This window comes from Lagopus leucura, unplaced genomic scaffold (assembly GCF_019238085.1).
Source record: "Lagopus leucura isolate 7727_CA_CO unplaced genomic scaffold, USGS_WTPT01 Super-Scaffold_100002, whole genome shotgun sequence".
Lineage (NCBI taxonomy): Eukaryota > Metazoa > Chordata > Aves > Galliformes > Phasianidae > Lagopus > Lagopus leucura.
In genome coordinates, this window is record NW_024962263.1 from 49,089,471 (window position 1) to 49,111,574 (window position 22,104).

Here is a 22,104-nt window from a genome sequence, read left to right on the forward strand (position 1 = left end):
ACATTATTTGCTATTAATTTTTGTAGAAAATGCTATGATGTAAGAGCAGTGATATCTACAACTACTGCTTCTCAGTAGTTAAACAGTAAAATAAGCTTGGAATTGGGCAGCTGGAAATTAGTTTGGCAATTGCCTGAGAACAATTAGTTGTTTCTTACCAGCTCCGGTACTTGAAATTTTATGAGAAATGTTATTAATTTTGATATAATCATGTGGAAATCTGTTCTTTGCAATCACCGTACAAAATCCAAATGTCACTTTAGCTTTTCTGAAATTCTAATCAGGTATTGGATCTGGGGAAATAAACAGCTAGCCAAGTCTGATCATAGAATATCCGCAAGTGTCTTGAATTTAAGCGTAAGAAGAAGCCGGCCAGTTCAGTGCTCACTGGCTGTTAGTAAGTAGGTGACTGAAGTCAAAAGAAACTCAAACTCCACACAGTAACAACAGCAATAATACAATGGCAAAAGAGACATTTTAAAAATTAATTTGTATGGATTTTTAAAATAATCCAGAAGAATAGCACCACCTGATTTACTGACAAATGACAGTGCTTCATTTTTATCAACAGTATAGATGACATTGCCTTTTCTAAAAGCAAGATTCTGAAATTACGTTGGGGGTAGATCTGTGCACATGTTTATCGCTGTCCCTTTCTGCCAAAAAATACATACAAATGTATTAAGGTCTTACCTGCCAAGTGCCTTACGAGCTTTCAGTTTTTCAAAGGGATTTAGTGCCAGCTTTATCCACAGATGTACGCATTGGCTTATGTGGGAAGATGGTTCTGGAGACCCCCTGGTGTGCCCCCTGTGCTCAAACAAGGCTCCTCACAGCTGTGACCAGCTGGGTTGGGTTTTGAATATCTTCAAGAGTGGAGACTTTACAACCTATCTAGGCAACTTATTCTGATGTTTAATCACCTTCATTGTAAAAAAAAAAAAAAAAAAAAAAAAAGGTTTTCTTATGTTTATTTGGAATTTTGTATATTTGTATATGTATTCCATTTCTTTTGAATTTGTTTTCTTCTGTTCATTTCTTCCTGTATTTCAACTTGTGTTCAATACATTTTCTCACAGCAGTGCTTAAAACTGATTGAACTATATGTCAGTTGCCCTAGTGCAGTTATGATGGACTTCACTTTTAAGACAAGGTAGAGGTAGGGAAGTTAATCGTTGATGAAAGGACAAAGGTTTTGGTTTATGATATTTACTCTCTTAAATACCAAGTTGGTCTGAATTCTATCAGTTCACCTGTTTGCTGACTGGATAAAAACATGGACTGGCTTTCTGTGCTTTTGCTCCTAAGCTGTCTTCTTCAGGTGGTCTGGAATCAGGTAAGAAAGCAAATAGTGCATTTTCTTTGTGTGCTCAAATAAGCAGTACAGATCGATACGAGTCTGAGAGGAAAAGACTTAAGTATATGACTGTTCCAAAATTAGAATTCTGTTTCTTCTGTGTGGAGAAGAAACAAAGATTTTTGTTTTCCTTGAGCCACTGTTCTTAGTAGGCTTGGGTATGCATTGGAAGAGCATACGTTATGTTCCTTGCCTAAGCAGAATTTCACTGATATTCAAAGTAATATTACCAGAGTTGTAAATGCAGAGTTAGAACCAAGATAAATATTTAAAAGTATTTTGCTATTCCATATCTGAATGGAATTTATTTATTTATTTGCTATAACTTGAGGTATTTTACATTGAAATCAATATCTTTTTAGCCACTGGATGTACTTTTTACTGGTTGTTTTCTGTTCATCCTGTCCAGCTAAACTATTTATTACCCCCAGAAAATGACACCTTTGAGATTTTGTACTTCGTGTCTTTTTTACAGAAATGTAATATTTTGCTGCTCTTATGATAATTCATTGTTGAGGCCAGATGTTGGAGTGATATACAGTATAATTAATTTGGAGAATGAAAACCAGTGAGTTGTTTATGCTCACTTCTGTTGTAAATTCATAATGGCTTTGGGGTAACTTACAGAGTAAGGTATTACTTCAAGTGAAACAATCTTATCTATTTTAATTAATGCAACTTAGCTGTCTGATTCTGGGAATCCAGGTGCAAAATCTTACTGTGACAGTCATAGTCTGTCCCTCTCATACATTCATACACAGCTCATACAGTACATCACCTCTCTAAGTTAGGAGCTCAGACCCAAGACCCCAACTTTCCTATAGCTCTCCTGTATCCCCCAAGTTCCGCGCTCCATTCCTGTTTCCTCTGTCCATCACAACTCCCTCCTCCCCTGTTCTGAAACTTTTGGAGACTCAATCCTCAGCTTTGTTTACATTCCTCTACAGGCTTTTGTAAAGATGTAATGAGTGGTGCAGACAGCTACCAACATCTACAAGTTATCTCTCCTCAAGCTGACTCCCAGTTACTAGCCCCTGTGTGAGGGGGGTGTCTTCAGCACAGTAGGGCTACTTACTTGATTTCCATGTTCATTGTGGCCAGGAAGATCTTTTTTCACATTTCTGGATACTACTACCAAGAGTTATGTAGTCTGAAGGAAACACCAGTAAGTTAGGAGTTCTCATCCAAACTGGTTGACCATATTCCAGACTATGCCTGTGGTGAGACTGGAAAGTTTTCACTGGGTGATTCATCACATCTTTGAATAGAAGTTCAGTGAGGTCTGTCATCTTTTAGAGATGCCAGGACGTTATGATTGTTCCATAACTATCTTAGAGACAGATCAATTTTGTATGCAATAACTCATTTATTTCTCCACCAATTACCACCAATACCTAATTTTTACAACTAGAATAGGTGAGATGCTTTTCCTGCCTATTTGAGGTGTATGTGAATTATAAGCGAGTTAAACATGCCGGCAAGCCATGGTTTGACCAACCTCCAGTGTAACTTAATTCTCATAAGTCGTGTTGTCTGCCAAAGTTAGGCACTAATATTATAAATGTTCCAGGAAAAAAACAAACAAACAAACAAACAAACAAAAAACAAACAAAAAAAAACAACCGAACCATTTGGTGTAGATGTATGTAAATAGCTTTGGTTAGATTAAATCAGTTTCCTCATTGGAATACCTCATAGGTGTACTTCCCCTTCATGTGCCTGTGAAATGTGAATCTCTTATTTGTTTGCAAAATTTTCAGAGGCTAGAAATTCAACAAATGTGTCTCAGCTGTCAGGCTGGTGCTAAGACTGAAGCTGTTCCTACTTGAACAAGTAATACACAGATACTTCTTTGGAAACTGAGTAATTTACTGTTGAGATTCACATGACTAAAGTTCAAAATAAGTAAAAAGGAATGATGAAAAGAATTCCTTCCATGTAAAACATTCAGTGACAATTTTCAGATCCAGGACCAGCCTGGATTTCAATTGATTGCTTTTCTTCGGTAATGGATTTATATTTTGTTTTATACACGTTAGATACTGCTGGGCTTAGCTACACTGAGCTCTGAATGCAGATACAGGAGCATTTTTCATGAGCTAGCCAATTTTTACCTTAGTAAAATTAGTAGATTAGTAGATATGAGAACATAGAAGTTCATAATTACTGAAACTACAAAAATGTTTGCTCTCCATTAATGACTGTAAGGCTGTTCAGCATAGAATCAGAGTCATAGAGTATTAGATACGTACATACATAGATAGATACATACATAGAATGTACTGTGTTGGAAGGGACCTTAACATTCATCTAGCTCCAACCTCCCTGCCATGTGCAGGGCTGCACCCCACCAGCTCAGCTGCCCAGGTCTCCATCCAACCTGGCCTTGAGCATCTCCAGGGATGGGGCACCCACAGCTTCTCAGGGCAGCTGTGCCAGTACCTCACTGCTCCATTAGCGTTCTTTAATAGAAGAGAAAATGTGATTTCAACTTTTTAATATTGCAAGCTATAATTCTCTGATGTTTTTTTTTTCTTTCACATTAACAAAATACTGGTGGAAAAGTAGAAATTTAAAACCAAATAAATTCTTGAAAGCATGTATTACATACTGAGTAATTTCAGTTTATTTTACCAGCTCCGTTTTCATTTCAAATTTTGAGTACATGGACTGGAGACTGTTTTGTAGATACCTTGCGGTAAAGGAAGGTAATGCTAGGACATAAAGGCAATAAAACTTTAGAATGTAAGACAAGACTATTGACACTATGGATTTACAGGGGATTTGTTCCCCAAATACTGCTTTACAATTGAAAGTTAAGCATGCCTTCCATAGGTTCTGGGCAATTTTACTAGTAGCAATATTTGTTTTCACAGAAGTACTAGATTGTGAAAACTTTACAGGAGCAGTGCTTGTTGACTTGCCTGTTGGACGGCTTGGCATGGAGTGGGCAAAAATCTGAAACAAGCAAATGAGCATTTGCAGTCAAATGAGAAGACAGAAGGTCCAATCAGTCCAATACAAGCAATGTGATAAATACTGTTATTTGAGTATAAATGCATCTCTAGTATACTGTAGAGAGAATAATGCTAACTGCATTTCATTGTGTGCCTTTCTAATAATATATCTTTTCCTTTCTTCTCCCCAGCCTGCTCTGGAAACTACTGGTGAGTTCTGTTTAGAGATCAATTTGTATGCATGGGAAGCAGTCAACAAAAACAGCTGCTCATAAACATTGCTAGGACAGACACAGATTTATAATTACTGTTATTGTTATTGCATTAATTTTCACACATCATAAAGATAACAGCAAGGGCTCATGTCCTACCTCACTTGTCTTTTTATTTTTCAGAAGTAGACATAGATGGAGGAATTGATCAAGACATCTTTGACATCAATGAAGGTTTTTTTTTTAAATTCAGTTTTTCTTTTTCTTGTTGGTAGCTGTAGATCAATATAATAACTTGATGTTAATCTCCTCTTCTCTTTAGCTCTAGGACTGGACCTTTTTGAGGGAGACATCAAACTTGATGGGGTGAGTTTGAATATAAAATATAAAACCAGAACTGTGTCATTGACTCACACAGTGTAAAGTATTAGTGGCATGAAATATGACTGATGCATCCTGCTCATACTAACAATAAATGCTGTTTATGTTATGATAAACTGAAAATGTTTGGAGATACATTTCTACAAAGTGTCATAAGCAATGAAAAACTTGGGTGCATTTACATAAACATTATCCAGAATAAGGTCAGTTTAGCCAGTAGATCAATATCATTAACATCTTGTTTTCTTTGCAGTGGGTTTTATATTTGTACTTGTAGGATATTCAGCAGCACAAATCACATCCAGACAGGGTTATATAAAACATTCTTAATTTATCTGTGGAATATGCATGTAAATTATGAACCAATTAACTTTATGGACCAGTGCTGCAAAACTTTCATTGTGTAAATAGATAAACCAAAACCAATAGAAAATTATACCTGTGAGTAATACCACATTTAAAAACATCTGTCCCCTATGCCTGTTCAATCAATAAGAATAAAAAATATTTGCATAGCCAGTTACATCTCAAAGATATGTAGTAGAAGCCCAAAAAATTGTCTTGTGCCCCTGAAAATCAGTGCTGATTTTCTTTTCCTTTTTGGTGAACTGCTTATGCCTGGACATGTCAGTGGAAGCAAGGAAAGCATTTGTTAATGGCATAGGAGCAAGCCTTTGCATTATGAAAAATGCAGAATTATTGATGTTTGTGCACATCTCAGGACTTTGGAACTTTATGCTTCCCACAGTAGCTGAAGCTCTCCTCAAATATGCATCAAAATCACAAATAATGTACGGAGAAAATGCTGCAGAAATGGGAGACATGGTTAGAAATGTGTTTCACTTCAAACCCAAGCCATAGGCCTTTCAGTGATCTTCTTATCTTTCTTTGATTTCTTATCTTTCTTGTATGAACTCATAAGAAACGTAACATTAGCAGTATCTTAGTCTTTGACCCCAGATCAGTTTTTGCAGAAAACTGCACACTTACTTTCTTCCTCAGGTGCAAGAACGAAACTCCATCATTGGTGATGAATATCGCTGGCCCCATGTCGTCCCCTATGTCCTTGATGATAGCCTGGGTACAGTATTTATCCTTGACAATGTAACATTATGTATGTTACTTTGTTACTTGTATGATGTTACTTGTATGTATGTTACTTTGATTGAAATATTGATTGCAGATAGTAAAGATCCCTGTTATTCTTTCCTCTTCCTACTGCCATGCTGTTAGTCTAGAGCAGGCCATTTCCCCCAACAGGATTTGGTCTGGATATGCAATAGCAGGATATCTCATCTTGATCTTGGTATTGGGGTCCCACCTCCTCTCTGGATGCTCTTAACCCGACATTGTAATGACCCAGCAGATTGATTTGCTTTGAAAAGCATATGTTCAAGACATGAAACCATAGTAAGATGAAGAAATAAAATGACACTGATGATCTTGTTAAAGCCAGGCAGCTTGCTTAATTGGCTGTTTATAACACCTAGAGCACTGGGGGCAAACTGACATTCTGAGTTGTAATGCAGTTTGCAGTGGTCTGAGTGCCCTGTTGTGGGGTTGAGCTGATCTCCATCCCTTCAGGTACAACCAGCTGTGGCTCTGCATGGCAGAGGGGAGTGGTGAAAGAGGGAATTCAAGTTCTCAGAATCACAAAATTGTAGAGTTGGAAGGGAGCTCTGGAAATTATCTAGTCCAAACCCCTAGTAAAGCAGGTTCTCTACAGTACATTGCACAGGAGTGTGTCCAGGCAGGCCATGAATATCTCCAGAGAAGGAGACATCACAACCTCTCTGGGCACCCTGTTCTACTGCTCTGTCACCCTCATAGTACAGAGGTTCTTTCTCACAGTCATGGTTTTCACTGCATATGAGGAGACTGTGGGAGGGAGGGAAGGTTTAGGGTGGATGTCGGGGAAGTTCTTTACAGTGAGAGTGGTGAGGTGCTGGAACAGGCTGCCCAGAGAGGTTGTGGATGCCCCGTCCCTGGAGGTGTTCAAGGCCAGGCTGGATGGGGCCCTGGGCAGCCTGGTCTAGTATTAAATGGGGAGGTTGGTGGCCTTGCATGTGTTGAGGGGTTGGAGATTCAAGATCCTTGAGGTCCCTTCCAACCCTGGCAATTCTGTGATTCTGTGATTCTGTGACTGTGCCCTCAACACACAGTGTGAGGTCATTTTTCTGGTCTATGACATGAAAAAAAAAATTACTCATCCCCAGTTTAGGCTAGGATCTAAGATAGTAAAGAATTGAAACCACATAAATTGCTCAGAGTACATAAGCCAGACGTACAGTTAGTATGTTCAAGTCCCAGAGAGTTTCTGTGAGAGATGCGTAGCCTACAGTTAGCCCTAGGTGAAATCTGATGTTGTCATTCACTATCTACTTCATTCATGTTCAAGAAAATCTCAGTGAAGTAAGTGAAAAAAATTACAAAATGAAGAACCGTGTACTATTGTGTATTATATACTCATCATGCTGTGTTTTATACATATATACTACAGAAAAATTACACAGAAACAGAACCAGGGGAAGATAAAATGTCACAAGAGCATAATTTGATGGTTTCTAGGCCCCTACATAGGTCTTAATCTAGCAAAAAGTTTATTTTGATTAAAGATTGCTGGAGTAAGAGCCACCCTTAAGGTATGGACTCTTTGGACTTGCTCTGTACAGGTAACAGTACAAACCTAGTGGCTCAACAGTGACAAAAACACTGTTTACATTGCAGAAGTTAATGCGAAGGGAGTCATCCTCAAGGCTTTTGAACAGTATCGGCTCAAAACCTGTATTGACTTCAAACCTTGGGAAGGAGAGGAGAATTACATATCTGTGTTCAAAGGAAGTGGGTAAGAGGAGAAGTATAAAATAATTCTCTTTTTTTTTTGGCTACAGACTGTATTCATGTCCAGCATTCTCTCTAAAACTCATCTACCTGACTGTAATTCTCTGGTTTTCTTTGTGTCCATTTTCTGTCTTTTTTTTTTTTAACTAGAAAATGTAGTATCTTCCAAAGCAAGTATTACATAGTAGTAATTAATTTCTCACTGATAATTGTTTCTAAATATAATAAGTAATCAGAGTCTTGAAGAGAAGAAGATCTGAAACAAGCCCTTTAATTTCTTGACTGATCTTTGGCTATATGGAATGTCACTTTCATGTAATCATAGAAAGCATACCTTAGGTTTTAGAAAAAAAAATCCCATTGGAAATGCAATAGGTTTAACTCTGGAACAGTACATATGCTTCACTGTAACAAATTGAACTGCATTTGAACAATATCACATAAGCATCCAGATTATTTTTAAGTGCTGCCTAGCGCTGAGACATTACACTAAGATCTCTTTTTATTTTTCTATCAGTAGTTATGCTATTTCACCTTAGTTTTCACAAAATAATGTTCTAAGAAAAAAATCAAAATTGCACCAGCTGCTTCCCTCTCTAAGACAGTCTTTATCAAAGCAGTGTAACAGAACAAATGTGTTCTGCACACCATGCTGGCCCATTTCTCTCCTGTTAGAAAAGGAGACCAGGGAAACCTTGATAGCATGGTGAGGAAATTTACTTTCAGAATATGATTTCCTGATATGAGAAAATGCATTCATAAATGGGGAAAGATTTTCTGCAAATAGAAATGTTTCCTATTCCCTTTAGCTTGTTCTGAGATATTTATATCAGATAATTGTTTCAAAAGTTCTTCATTCTCTGACTCTGTATTTTCTACTCTTCGTGCTGCGCACCTGACATTGAAACTCAACCCTAAAAGATGTGTAAGTGGAGACATAGAAAGTAATGTATTTTCCTAGTGTCTGTGAACCAAATGGAAAACTCAAGGTGAAAAATGCATAAAGCAGCCCATTTCCAGTCTTCTGTTTCTAGATTTCTCCTTATTAGCTAGAACTTCAGTAGCTGCAGGAGAACTCAGTCCAGAGGGCACAGTGCACACAGAAGTGCAAAGTTCCTGGCAGCCCCAACTGTATTCATAAAATTTTATGGCACCAACAAAAAGACAAATTGTCTTTGCCTTTCTGATCTGTGTTGCATCTGTGAAACATACAGAAGAAGGTGAGGGAACTTTATTTCAAAAAATGAAAAAAACCTTCTGACTAGTAGGCCAGAATTGTTTGAATTATCTTTTTGAACTCAAAATTAGTCACAAAGGAAATCAGCTGTCAGTTTGTTGGCTACCCTGTATAAAAACAAGCTTGTAGTCTCTGATGAATATACACAGTGCCATCAAACCCCAAGGAAAGAGCCCTTTCCCCCAAGGAAAGAGCCCTGTCCATATCCCTATAGTTTATTTAACACATGCCAGGGCTTGTCTACCACTCTACTATATTCACAAATACATATATCACTAAGCAGGTAGCAACTAATTCAAGTCTACACATTTGCTACAGAGGTTAGACTGAAAATCTGTTTAAAGACCTCTTCTTTCCTCCAGTTCCTACAATAAGCAAAATATCTGAGAAACGTTTGTGAATGACAGAAGTTCAAGAGCATCAGAAGTGGCACATACCTGCAAACTCATCTAGCAGTCTGGAAAGTGCCATTGCTACCGTTCTCGTGAAGGACAAGGCTCATTCACCAGGAAAACTAGCATGGTATGATAGAGTCAAATAGTTAGCAGACCAGAGAGGACCAGCCCTGTATCATGTATTTCCAGATGGGAAACCAAGTTTTCATGAAGGTTTCTAGGAGGTCACTTTGGCACTGTGGCATAAGGCAAAGGGTGATCTGTCGTACTGTAAACAGGAATTTGCTAGCAGGATGTGAGTATAAAAACAAGCCTGGAAAAACTGCTGGCTCTTCAAGAACAGCATTGCTACTGATGGCATGTGTCTCCTTACGGTCTGCCTTCCAAAAAGCAGATTGGTAAGATTAGTGAGAACAAATACTACCCCACATCTCTCACCTCTGATGAAACAACAAACAGCAGAAAGCACTGAATCGACAGAGACAGACTCTAACATATGTGAAGAAGCTGGGATTTTTTTTCATTTTCCTCTTTCCCTAGAGAAAGACATCATTAATATGTTGTATCTCCAGTTGTCCTTGTCCCACTCACATGGCTTTATTCTCAGCCGTGAGTGACACAGAGTGTGCATTTACTCCCTCTGTGGTTGAAGAATGATGGTGTCATAGGCAATTGGCAGAATGAAGGCAAGGGGAAGTCGCATCCATTGGTGTTTGAATATTGATTTTACCAAGTGTCCAGGGTGTGCTTGTAGCCTGCTGTGCTCTACACAGCAGCCATGAAACCAGAGGCATCTGCTGTGGTATGAAGTATACCCAGAACTATAATGGATTTCTTAGACTTTTGTACAACTAGAAAAAGCAGCATAATCAATATGAGGCCTTGCTCAAGGGAAGCCAGTGAAATTATGGAAGCTGTATGGCTCCCTCCCAGGCCCCATGCTGTAATTTTAATGAGTAATCAATAGCTAAGGCTTGTACTGCTTTTTAGAAAGAGAAATCCTGTGGAATATGCTTCACTAATAAGTTGCAGGGTCCTACCGTGCCTGGTATGCTTGCTTTTTACATTTCTGGGGTGATAGAACTGCAAATCCTATGGAGTATTTTGTGCCTGATTAATTTTATGGACTTCATTGGGTAAGTGTTGATTTATTTGCTGTGTAAAACATCAATTTAAATGTGCTTGCTAGTTTGTGGACATGGGGTGCCACTTTATTGGTTTGTGCAGATAGCTCACAGAATTTTTTTATTCTTTAATAAAATCTTCCAGCATAGCTGCAGTTTGGCTCTGCCTTGTGAGTGTATGCAGGCAGCAACGGCCCCAGAACTACCACTCACAAATAGCTGGAAAGAAAAGAGACAAACAAAAGCCCTCTCAGATGTACTGGACTTTCAGAGTACAGTCCCCAGGGGTGACCTGACCTAGCAGTCACAAGCTGTCACCAAAGAAAAAGACCAAAATAGTATGGGGAGGCGATTGTGATGGTTGAGGTGAGAAGTGGCAAGGCAATGGTTTGTCTGGCACTAAGACATGTCCAAAGTATGCCCACAGGTAGTTATGGTGATCTAGCCAAGGAGCAGCAGCTTGTTAGTTTGCAGTAAATCTTAGGTCTTAAATCATGTGCCCATAATCTTTTTTTTTTTTTTCAGTCATAAATAGTTCAACTTCTTTTCTGCTAAAGAAAACCCATTAAAAAAATCCATCTGGAGTGGGAGTACTGGTTGCTCATTGAAGCAGAGTTTCATATGGGAGAAAAGGATCCAATAATGAACAGATCAATGAAAAAACACTCATAGCAAAATGTATCTCTAGCGCTGAATATCAGGCTCATTCTGGATTTATTATGGCATGGCGGCGGCATGTACTTCACAGATTTGTCTTCCAATCTTATTTCCATATTAGTTGCTGGTCCTCAGTGGGAAACCGGAAGCTGGGCTTGCAGCAGCTCTCAATTGGAGACAACTGTGACAGGATTGCAACAGTTGAGCACGAATTCCTTCATGCGCTAGGCTTCTGGCATGAGCAGTCACGGTACGATCGAGATGACTACGTGTCCATCATCTGGGACAGGATTCAGACCGGTCAGTCACTCTCCTGATTTCTCACCCAGGCTCTGGACATGTTTTGGGTAGGGAGCATCTCTTTCAGACATCCTCCCATTGCTCGAAGATTCCCTCACCTTGAATTAAATTCAAGTTCACCATATCAATAAACAAAACATCAAGTGGCATCTGTTTGGGATGGACAGCCTTATTTGTTGTCACTGTCACTATTACTCATGTCACAGCAGTTCCTAGAGGCTTAACTGGAGATCTGACTCCTGTCGTGTTAAGTACAGTACAGCCCAGCAACAGAAAAGAGTAACTTGGTTTGTTTTAATGAATACTAAACTCACTAATTACTATGGGAGCCTGTAAAAGTAATTAAAAATAATCCCGCCCTACAAAACCCAGTACAACCAAAGCCAGCAGAAAATCTGAAGGGAAGGGATTGACCTTTCTTCTGAGAGAGGGCTCACAGGCCAGAGAGACCTCTTTTGGTGTCCCCATCACACAAGCCATTACTGTGGCAACATGGCTTCCAAGTGCAAGTACAGGCATATTTGTCACAAGCCTGAGTGTGGCATAGGTTTTCCTCAGAGTTGGGATCGATGTCTGCTTGTTCAGCATTCTGTCATCCTCCGTAGTCCCTACACAGTTTGAAAACAGGGATGTGTGCCCAGACATGGTACTGGCCTGGTGCAGGTACACCCTGAGCACCAGACAGTAATTAAATCTTGCATTCATATTTAGTTCTGATCAATAGCCAGGTGCACACACAAGTATATATTGCAGAAAATGACTTGGAGTCTGTTATTTGATTTCCATTATACTTTGCTGACTTCTTAATAACAAGTTATGCTATCGTTAGCCACTTGCAACTGCTGCAGCTTTTTTATGCTGACCTGAGTCTAGTTACTGTATTTTGGCTAATTGTCATTTAAAACATTTATAACTTTGCCTTACTTTAGAGTTAATATTGCCTTTCACTGATTCTTCAGAAAACATCTATAAAATTAAACTTTGAATTGTTTACCTAACTCCAATTTAAACTTCTTAGAAATGACCAGCAATTAAAATTCGGAGAACATGGATTAGAAATAAAGAGGCATTCCTGCAGGCGCATAACTTGAGCACTGAAATGGCATGTCCAATTTGGGGTATCACAAGCCCATCACAGTTTATGAGTAGATTCATGATGAAAAGATTTCTGATAGGAGAAAGGAGAAGGGCTTCATGCAGCAGAAGTCATCATGTTACATTCTGATAGCTGAAAGAGGAAGCTAAATAAATTTAGGACAGGAATAAATACCTTTACAGAACAATTACACAAAAATGATTACCAAAAAGTACTTAAGGTTCTAAAAGATTCTCTTTTACTTTGAGCCTGTATCTCAAAGATTGGTAGTCTTTCTGGAAATAAACAATCTTTTATTTTTCCTTTTCAGGTAGAGAACATAATTTCAATAAATACGATGATAAAACATCAGACTCTCTGAATGTTCCCTATGACTATACATCTGTGATGCACTATAGCAAAACTGCTTTCAGGAATGGAACTGAACCAACCATCGTAACAAACATACCGTATTTCATGGATGTAATAGGACAGAGGATGGATTTCAGTGATTATGATCTTCAGAAACTGAATCAGCTGTACAATTGCTGTAAGTTTTTCCACTCATTTTACATTCTTTGCTTCTTATCTTATTATCCAGCCTCAAGTAAAAAAAATATATGTGAATATATTTGGAGAAATGAATTGTGTTAAAAACACCAGAAATAATGGTACAGCTAGAAATAATATAGCCCTCCTGCAGAAACACTGCTGTGTAGTTGAGCTTTCTGTGCAATTTTATTTGACCTTTAGTTAAAAATCAGCTTTGCTCAGTAGATGATTTTTGTTCATCCCTTGGGTGGCTGTTTAAAATGTGTGCTTCTACACCAAGCTTTTTGTTTCTCCCCCCGCATTATTGCACAGCTGCTGCTCTACAGAATTGAGTGTCTTTGCTGTGGCTCTCATACCTGGTCTGCACTCATACAGTCTGTCAGACACAGCTTGTTCGTGCAAACAAGTGATGGATGCTGTTATGAAGAAAAAGTGAGCCTTTAAAATTTTTGGTTTCCATTTCAAACCCAGCCTATTAGCAAAGTGATTGAAACTGTTGCTTTGCTCATATGGAATTCATTCTAGAAAGTTGAGTGAAAATAGGGGTCTGGGGAACATAATTATGTAATTGTGACTATCAGAAGTGTCCTGGCACTCAGATGATACTTTTACTTCACTGCCTCAGTATACCAAGTAGAGTGTAAGATCTTACATCATGTTTTAAACCTCATTGTAAGTATACTTTAAATAGTAATCATACTCATTTATTGGAACAGTGTCTTTTAATGAGTATACGATTCTGATAAAGGTACTTATCTTCACGTGGGTCTAAAATGAACACACATGCAGTTTTAGGCATTCTAGCATTTGACACGCAGTCAATTAGCTCTTATGTAGGTGCTTAAAGCTAAGGATGTCTTTAACAGCAGATAGGGTTCTTCTTCATCTCCATTATCTTATATACTTTCCATCATTCTCATGCAGTATATAAATACTTCTTGACTTTATAACTTTATTCTTATCCAACAGACACGTTTGCTCAGCAAAATAAGCCCCAGTCATGCTGAAATAAGTGATGAAACTCCCACCGCTTTCAGGGCAACCAGAATTTCCCCTACTCCCTGCTCTGTCTCTCAGCATAGCAGGGGTGAATGATATTTGCAGAGCCACAAGTGGTCTTCAGCTGATTCACTGTTTGCCCAAGTGGCTCCTGTGCCAGGGAGAAGAGGTGCTTCACAGGTCCCAGCTCTCAGCTGCTGAATGAGCCTTCCAGGTTAGAGGAAGGACCAAGAATGACAAACATGCTTTAGGTTGCAGATGTCCTCACAGATGTATCAAAAAACTGCTTTTATTGCTGAGCAGAACTTAAGAAAGGCTTTAACCTGAATTCCTGCTGAAAATCTGCGGGGTTAGAAATTGATGATTAAAATTGGAAGCTTCAAAATATATATATATGACTGGCCATGAGTTTCCTCATTCATTGAAAGTTAGGATTCAGCAGTCATGCTCCTCATACTGCCAGCCTTTCACTAAGCAGTGAGAAACTTACTGGCATTTGATGCAGATGGAATTCAAAACCCCCTACTCTTGTCTCAGTATTTAATCTAAGAAATAGATTGTATGCTATTGGGTCTTGCTTTTCTCTCTTCTTGTCCTTCAGTTTTATATGCCAGCACTTTTTAACAGCTTTCCTGTTTGGACAAACTGATTTCATATCTTGCTTTATGCTTTGATTTCAAAGAGTTCTTTAATCATCCCCTTTTTTTCCTTACTTTTTTGCTAACATCCTATTTTTTTTTTTTTTTAATTTTCTCTAACTGTCAATAGAACAACTACTGTGAAAATCTTTTCTTGTTTTTTTGCGGCATCATACAAATACCATCTCTTAAAAGGTATCAATTATACAACACTTCCCTGAGCTAGGCTCACTGAAGCATTTAGCATGCTACTGAGGTTGATTTTTGTGATACTCAAGGTTCTTATTATTAGTGCAATGAAACCTTTAAAACTGTCACAATATTTTATACATAGGTTGAGAAGCAATAATCACAAAGCGTTTTATTAACAGTTGTTTTCAAATCATGGCTGGTGTTGCAGAGAGCTCAGATCTAGTATAACAGGAAACAAATCTAAAAATAGGCATAAGCCTGGGTTTATTACTTCTTTTGTTAACTTCTGACTTGTTAATATGAAAACCAGATCTTCAAAGTCTGTATGAGGTGAGATAACCACTGGTTTCAAATGTATCTTTGCCAAATGTGTTTTCAATTCAGCATTTTGAAAATCAAGCAGAATGAGCAAATACTGCAGTCAAATAACTGCTGCTGTGCTGTATTTTGAAGTTGGTGCTCCGGTAGGTGGTCTGGTGAAACTTCTTTCAAAAGCTCTGACTATGTATGAAGTAAGCCTAAAGAAAGCAGAGGAATGAATGGGAAATCCTCAGACCTTTTGGTTGTGTGAAGTTTGGTAGGTCAGGGCTGGTGTCAGTGCTCCCTTTGTAAACAAAATATAGTAGAACCATAGAATAGTTTGTGTTGGAAGGGACCTTAAAGAGTATTTGGTTCTAATTCCCCCTTGCCATGGGCAGGGCTGTTCCCCACCAGCTCAGCTGCCCAGAGCCCCATCCAACTTGGCCTTGAGCACCTCCAGGGATGGAGCACCCACAGCTTCTCTGGGCAGCTGTATCAGTGTCTCACTACCCTCTGAGTATAGAATTTCTTTCCAACATCTAACCTAGATCTCCTGACTTTTAGTTAAATGCCATTTGCCCTTGTTCTGTCACAATCAGACCATGTAAAAATTTGGTCTTCCTCCTGCTTGTAAGCTCTGGCTGCAATGATGTTTTCCCAGAGCCTTTTCTCTTTGAGTCTATGCAAGCCCAACTCCCCTTACTTTCCTTCATAGAAGAGGTACTCCAGCCCTCTGATCATCTTTGTAGCCTCCTCTGGACCCACTAGTCATTTTGCATCTTTCTTGTGCTGGAGGCCTCCCTCCTTGTGCTTGTTAAGTGCACAGAGCTGCCCTGATGATGTCTTACTAGTCAGTGTTAATTTCCAAATGCTTTGAGTTCCTGAATGTTACAGATATAAAAGTTGATGGTGTTTGATGTCACTGATTGTTCTGTGTTTGCATTTCTTAGTGTCTCTGCTCTTGACTTATTTTGTATTTTGTATTAAACATGCGCTTTGTAACAGAGATTCAGAACTTTTTTTTCTTTTTTTTTTTTTAATATTGTAGCCTCCTCCCTAAGTTTCATGGACACGTGCAGTTTTGAACTTGAAAATATTTGTGGCATGATTCAAAGTCCAGATGATAACAGTGATTGGCAACATTTGTCTCACATTCCTGCTGGGCCAAATACTGATCACACTAACATGGGAGAATGTGAAGGTATGGGAAAACATTCTCCTTATCTCTTTGGGAAGTATTTTATGCAAAGGCAAGTCAAATGACTTTGCTCTTGGCCTTGTTCTATGTTTATCTGTTGAAGAACCACAGTTAACTTTTGAACTAAGCAATATAAAACTGCATGCTTGGGAAAACCAAGTGACACATTCTGTTTTCTGCTTACTTGAGAAGATTGAATGTTCTTATTTCTTTTGATCTTCTCTAGTCTTAATGTCACATCCTCACAAGAGAATTATGCAAAATGTTCTAAACTACACATCAGAAATATCAGGCACGTCAGAGATAGTGCTGATTTTCTGAATAATTGCACAGTAATACTTCAGAAAAGACTGGCATTTAGAAATTTCATCTATTACCAAAGCTCAGATGAACAATTTGTTGAGAATCATAGAACCATAATGTATCCTGAGTTGGAAGGGACCCACAAGGATCACCGAGTCTAGCTTCTGGCTCCACACAGGACCAGTCAAATTCAAACACTGTGTCTGAGAGCATTGTCCAAATGCTCCCTGAACTGTGACAGCTCAGGGCTATGCCCACAGCCCTGGGCAGCCCGTTCCATGCCCACCGCCCTCTGGTGCAGACCCTTTCCCTAACCCCCAGCTGCCCCTCCCCTGACACAGCTCCATGCCGTTCCCTTGGGCCCTGTCGCTGTCATTAGAGAGCACAAATCACTGCTGCCCCTTCACTCCCCTTGTGAGGGACTGTAGGCTGCCATGAGGCCTCCCCTCAGCTCCTCTGCTCTGGGCTGAAGAGAACGTAGCTAATGATTTATGAAGCTGTTAAAGAAACTTGTGAGTTCAGGAGCTTACATCAGTCCTCCGAAGAGAATGTCAAATGTGAATTACCAGCACTGCATGAACAGTTTCAAGAGAGCACCCATTGTGTGTAAATTGCTAGAGACAAGCGAAGGAGGAAAAAATGTCCAAGGAGAACAGCAAGTCTTCCTCTGAAGAATGCAGACAGGTAACAGCCCTCAGTCTGAAGATTTGTACAGGATCTAGTTTGCTGTGACCCTTGTGAACTCGACTGTATCTTCTAGCACTGTTACAATATGATGTTAAGAATACATGTTTTACCACTTGCTTCTCGTTTACTTTTGACAGATTCTGGCTATTTCATGCATTTCGACACCAGTGCTGTATCAGAAGGAAGCACAGCTATTCTGGAGAGCAGAATTCTATATCCCAAAAGAGACTTCCAATGCTTGCAATTCTATTTCTATAATAGTGGAAGTGAAAGCGACCAGCTCTATGTCTTGGTCAGGGAGTATTCTGATGCCCATCCAAATGGTACTTTGAGACTAATTGAAGAGATAAAAGGTATGGAATAAATAAAGCTGCATTTTGGTTTAATCTCATAATGCTTTTCAACGTACTGAGGGAAAATGCTGTAGCAAAGTGACTCATCTCCTAGTTTTATTCTTTATCTTCTTCTCTAACAAAATAATTGAATTTCTGCTGGTGGTACTACACTTGATGAATCCTCAGTCAGCCATTTTCCTATAATATGCTAAATTACAACAAATTAAACTCTTGCACTATCAAGATAGTTCTCTTACCAAAACAGGTAAAATTCCATGAACAGTCATTTTAAGTGTTGTAGAATTGCTGGTATCAACAGCAACAGATGAAGTTGGTCATTAGAATAAATTACAATAAATAAGAATGAAGAACAATAAATAAATAAGAATAAATAATAAATAAATAAGAATAAAGAAGAATAAAGAAATGGAAAATATAAGTGCCCTGGAATACCCCAAATTTCAATTAAAAAAAAAAAAAAAGAACAAAATTCAACTTAATTTTTAAGTCAAGTTTGGAGTGGCTGAACTGAAATATATGGGCAGCAGAACACAATTTGCATCGTACTTTGAAAAAAAATCAGTTTTTGTGCCTTTGGGAGTCTATGAAGCCTTTGGGAGCCCACAAAATGAGCAACACAGGTCTGCTGATGGAGTTAAACTAGAATTGCTAAAGTCACTTAAGATTAAACGATATTCTCAAATTTTTAACTATTTGTTGATCTCAATTACAGCTACAAATAATTCAGTCCATTGAATGAAGTAGTCTGAGAAAGTTCTTTTGCACAATAAAGTCTGCTTCTTTTACCTTTTTTTGCTCATTAAGACTCAACTGCTACTCATGACTGTTTTCTTTTTTCCACTCATTACTTCACTTTGATACTTTCATCATCTCACTGAACATGAGTCAGAAATGCTAGTCTTGTGTATTATGTTTGCAGCTCAAATAGACATTAGTTAATGCAGAAGTCAGTTTAATAAAAGATAGTGGGGTGTTCTTGTTTCTGAATTTGTTTTTCCCCTCTCAATTATAACAATAATGAAAAACAGCAAGAAATTATGATTCTTATCTGAAATCCATTGTGCTGTTTTTAGAACAGTTAGGAAAGTGAATTCTGTGCTTGGATTTGGCACTTCCTAGTCCAGAAATACAGCTGAAAGTCTGGCCTTTCATTCAGGGGAACATAAGCCAGACAGCTAAAAGAATTGTTTTGCTGCATGTACTGTTAACAAAGAATGTCCTACTTTCACTTGACTTAAAAGGCCTTTGTGCAGAATTCTTTGTTTTTGTGCAAACTGCTCTTGGAGTCAAGTGGGATTTACTAGTCAGGCATGTCTAGAGGCGGCATCAGCCTTGCACTGGGATTTCGTCACATGTAGTAGGTCTTGCAAATCTCTGGCTTTAATTTTAACTTAGCAGCCATTTGATGGGTGAATAGTGCTTCTGTGGAAGCAAACTTCCACAATGCTAGGATCCCAGAATTCTCTGCATCTTTTTTTTTCTTTCTTTTTTTTTCTTCCCTTTGAGATATGTTGCTATTCAGTTATAGATACTTGGTGCCAACGGTTTTTTTATATCACAGGTGACAGCCGCCTTTGTGCATTTAATTATCACAACTTTTCAACTATTTTAATGCAGTGTTCTTTAAAACATAAAAGCAAAAGCAGTCTTAGAAACATTAACACTGTTTTCACTCTAATTAAGGAGCTTCTATGTGTATCTGTAATCTGTAGAAAAATTGAACTGGAAAAATATGATCACGCACTGAAAAAGCAATGTCTACAAGAGAAATGTTCCATCATCTCAGTGCTGGTGGAGCTGAGAAATTCTTTCATAGCATTGGAATAGACTCTGTGGATGTGTACAGTGTTTGATTGTACTGCTTACTTAGAAATCCCTACCAATGTTTCCAGGTTCACCTGTGAATTACTGGCAGCTCCATCACGTTTCCTTGAATGTCACGAGTAAATTCCGGGTTGTGTTTCAAGGTGTGAGAGGAACTGGCTTATCAAATGGAGGTCTCTCTATTGATGACATCAACTTGTCAGAAACACAATGTCCTCACCATGTCTGGCACATCAGAAACTTCACGGATCTCCTCGACACAAGTCCTGCAGGGACAGAAGGAAAAATATACAGTCCACCCTTTTACTCTAGTAAAGGATACGCTTTTCAGGTTGGCTTGTATGTAAATGGTACTGCTGATAACCCACTTAATTTAGCAATATACTTGTACTTGATTTCCGGAGCAAACGATGATCAGCTGCAGTGGCCCTGCCCATGGCAGCAAGTTACCATGATTCTGCTTGACCAGCATGCTGATATTCGTCAACGGATGTCAAACCAAAGAAGTGTAACAACAGACCCTCTGGAATTATCAGGTTAGTTAAAAGCAGATGTACTATCCAGTATGCTTAAAAACAATCAAACAAAAGCAAACATAAGAAGAAGAGTCAAATTTTCTCATTGTATAAATTAGTGCAGCTTTTTTTTTAACTTCTAGAATGGATGATTTCCTTGCAGCAGCAGTATAATTGATCAAGAGAAATTTGAATATATAAGCAAGTTAAACTGGAACCTTTGATTTCAAAGGTGATATGCATGAGAAACAGGTGGATCATTCATGCCTAGCATTTCTTCCACAGGATTCTGAAGATGCATTTATATCTGCTTTAATGTAAATGAAAGCCTTCCAGAAAGCTTGAAACAAGCAAGCAAACAAAAAATACTAAATTAAGTAGTTGATACCAGCTAAAAGTGCAGCTATTAAATACATAGCCTCCTTTCTTTCAAAATGAACTGTGGTGTCAGCGCAAATCACCAGATGGACAAAGTACTGATTTGTGTTACATAATCTGTCCTTGTTCAAGGTGCGACAAGATAAGGAGCAATTGTCCACAATACCTGGGAAAGGAGGCAGTTTAGGTGAACGTGTAACTCTGAGAAATGGTAGGAATCTCAGTCAAAAATATTAAAATAAAATCCCATATTCACCATTTGATAAAGATTGAATTAAGCCAAAATAACTTTCTGCATCAAAGGATTTTTGCCAGAAGAAACAACCTCCACTACTGAATTAGTTTTGTGGGCTTTCAGGCTATAACATTAATGCAGGAACAAAGGCACTAAAATGTCTATTTCTTGATATATTTTAAAAAAACCTTGATTTACATAGGTTGCTCCAAAAGTAGTGCCTCCTATTTATTTCCATGGAAACTACAACAGATACAAAGAGCACAGTAACATTATAGATTGAGCAAATTCTCAGCTACAAAACACTATTTTTCAACATAGTCACCACCATTAGCCATGCACCAGCAATGAACAAGAGCCTGCACGCCATGCTCTTAGAAATTTGTTCCAGTAGAGGTGAACCACTGTTTTGCAGCTGCTATGATGACATAATTGCTAGGAAAATGTTCCCCATGCACTCCATCTTCCATCAGCCTGAAGAGATGAAGCCAGAAGGTACCATATCTGAACTATAGGACATGGATTGTCAACATGACACTGTTGACACTGCTGAAAAGCACCAACCACTACTTCACTGTGCTCACATCCACTGTTTGATCTCCATGAACATTCATAAAGCATCAATGAATGTCAATGTATGCAATTTTTTCTGCATGGAGGAATTCAGTTCCACACCTTTGCTTCATATGCACTTTCATGTCAGACACCATTCTACCAGACTGCCCCTCTGCTGCTGTCACATGGCAGCAAAATGTAATGAAATATTGGTGGAAAGGTTCAATCTCTACTACCATACCACCAACAATTACTTACAGAACAGCCCTCATACATTCATTTTTTAATGACGTTTTCTACATGACAAAAATAAAAAAAGTAGGTAACCTAGAAAGACCAACTCTGTATTTGAAGGATGATTATGCCAGTTTCCCCATAGATGGTTGGCATTTACGCTCTCTACTGTTGTGGCCACAGCACTCAACTTGTTTCCTTCTGTGATGCTGAGGACTTGCAGTCTGTTTGTGCTCAGCCCCTTCTCCCTTGTTCATGTTTTGCTTGTAGCCTCAGATTCCCAAGATAAGCCTTGTAACTACATCTTTCTCTGACCAGCCGAGATGTTGGAGCAAACAGTTTCTTCTCCCAGCCACATCTTTCAATACAAAGTCAGGCTCAACTCTGAGATTTATGACAGGATTTGATGGAAGGGATAATAATAGCCTGTGACCAATTGGGTTGTTCAGGTGCTCTCTGTCCTGCATCCCTATCAGCAGATGCTCAGTACCTCGGACGAACCCACACAGATCTTCTTTGTCTTGTGTCTCATCAGTGTGGAATCTCTGTCAAATAAATAAATAAATAAATAAATAAATAAATAAATAAATAAATAAATAAAT

The 22,104-nt window shown here is 38.6% G+C and overlaps 1 protein-coding gene across 1 annotated transcript in view; it reads left to right on the forward strand.

The window, feature by feature from the left end:
• The first annotated feature begins 1,247 nt into the window (after window positions 1–1,247).
• The window catches only part of MEP1B (meprin A subunit beta), a 25,357-nt gene continuing 4,500 nt past the window's right edge, over window positions 1,248–22,104 (forward strand). The window contains exons 1-11 of the mRNA XM_042869334.1: window positions 1,248–1,336; window positions 4,506–4,524; window positions 4,710–4,760; window positions 4,849–4,892; window positions 5,910–5,988; window positions 7,635–7,752; window positions 11,283–11,461; window positions 12,868–13,086; window positions 16,266–16,418; window positions 17,543–17,758; window positions 19,654–20,121. Of these exons, the coding sequence (XP_042725268.1) occupies window positions 1,277–1,336; window positions 4,506–4,524; window positions 4,710–4,760; window positions 4,849–4,892; window positions 5,910–5,988; window positions 7,635–7,752; window positions 11,283–11,461; window positions 12,868–13,086; window positions 16,266–16,418; window positions 17,543–17,758; window positions 19,654–20,121 (1,606 nt within the window). The 5' untranslated portion in view covers window positions 1,248–1,276. The remainder of the gene's footprint in view (window positions 1,337–4,505; window positions 4,525–4,709; window positions 4,761–4,848; window positions 4,893–5,909; window positions 5,989–7,634; window positions 7,753–11,282; window positions 11,462–12,867; window positions 13,087–16,265; window positions 16,419–17,542; window positions 17,759–19,653; window positions 20,122–22,104) is intronic.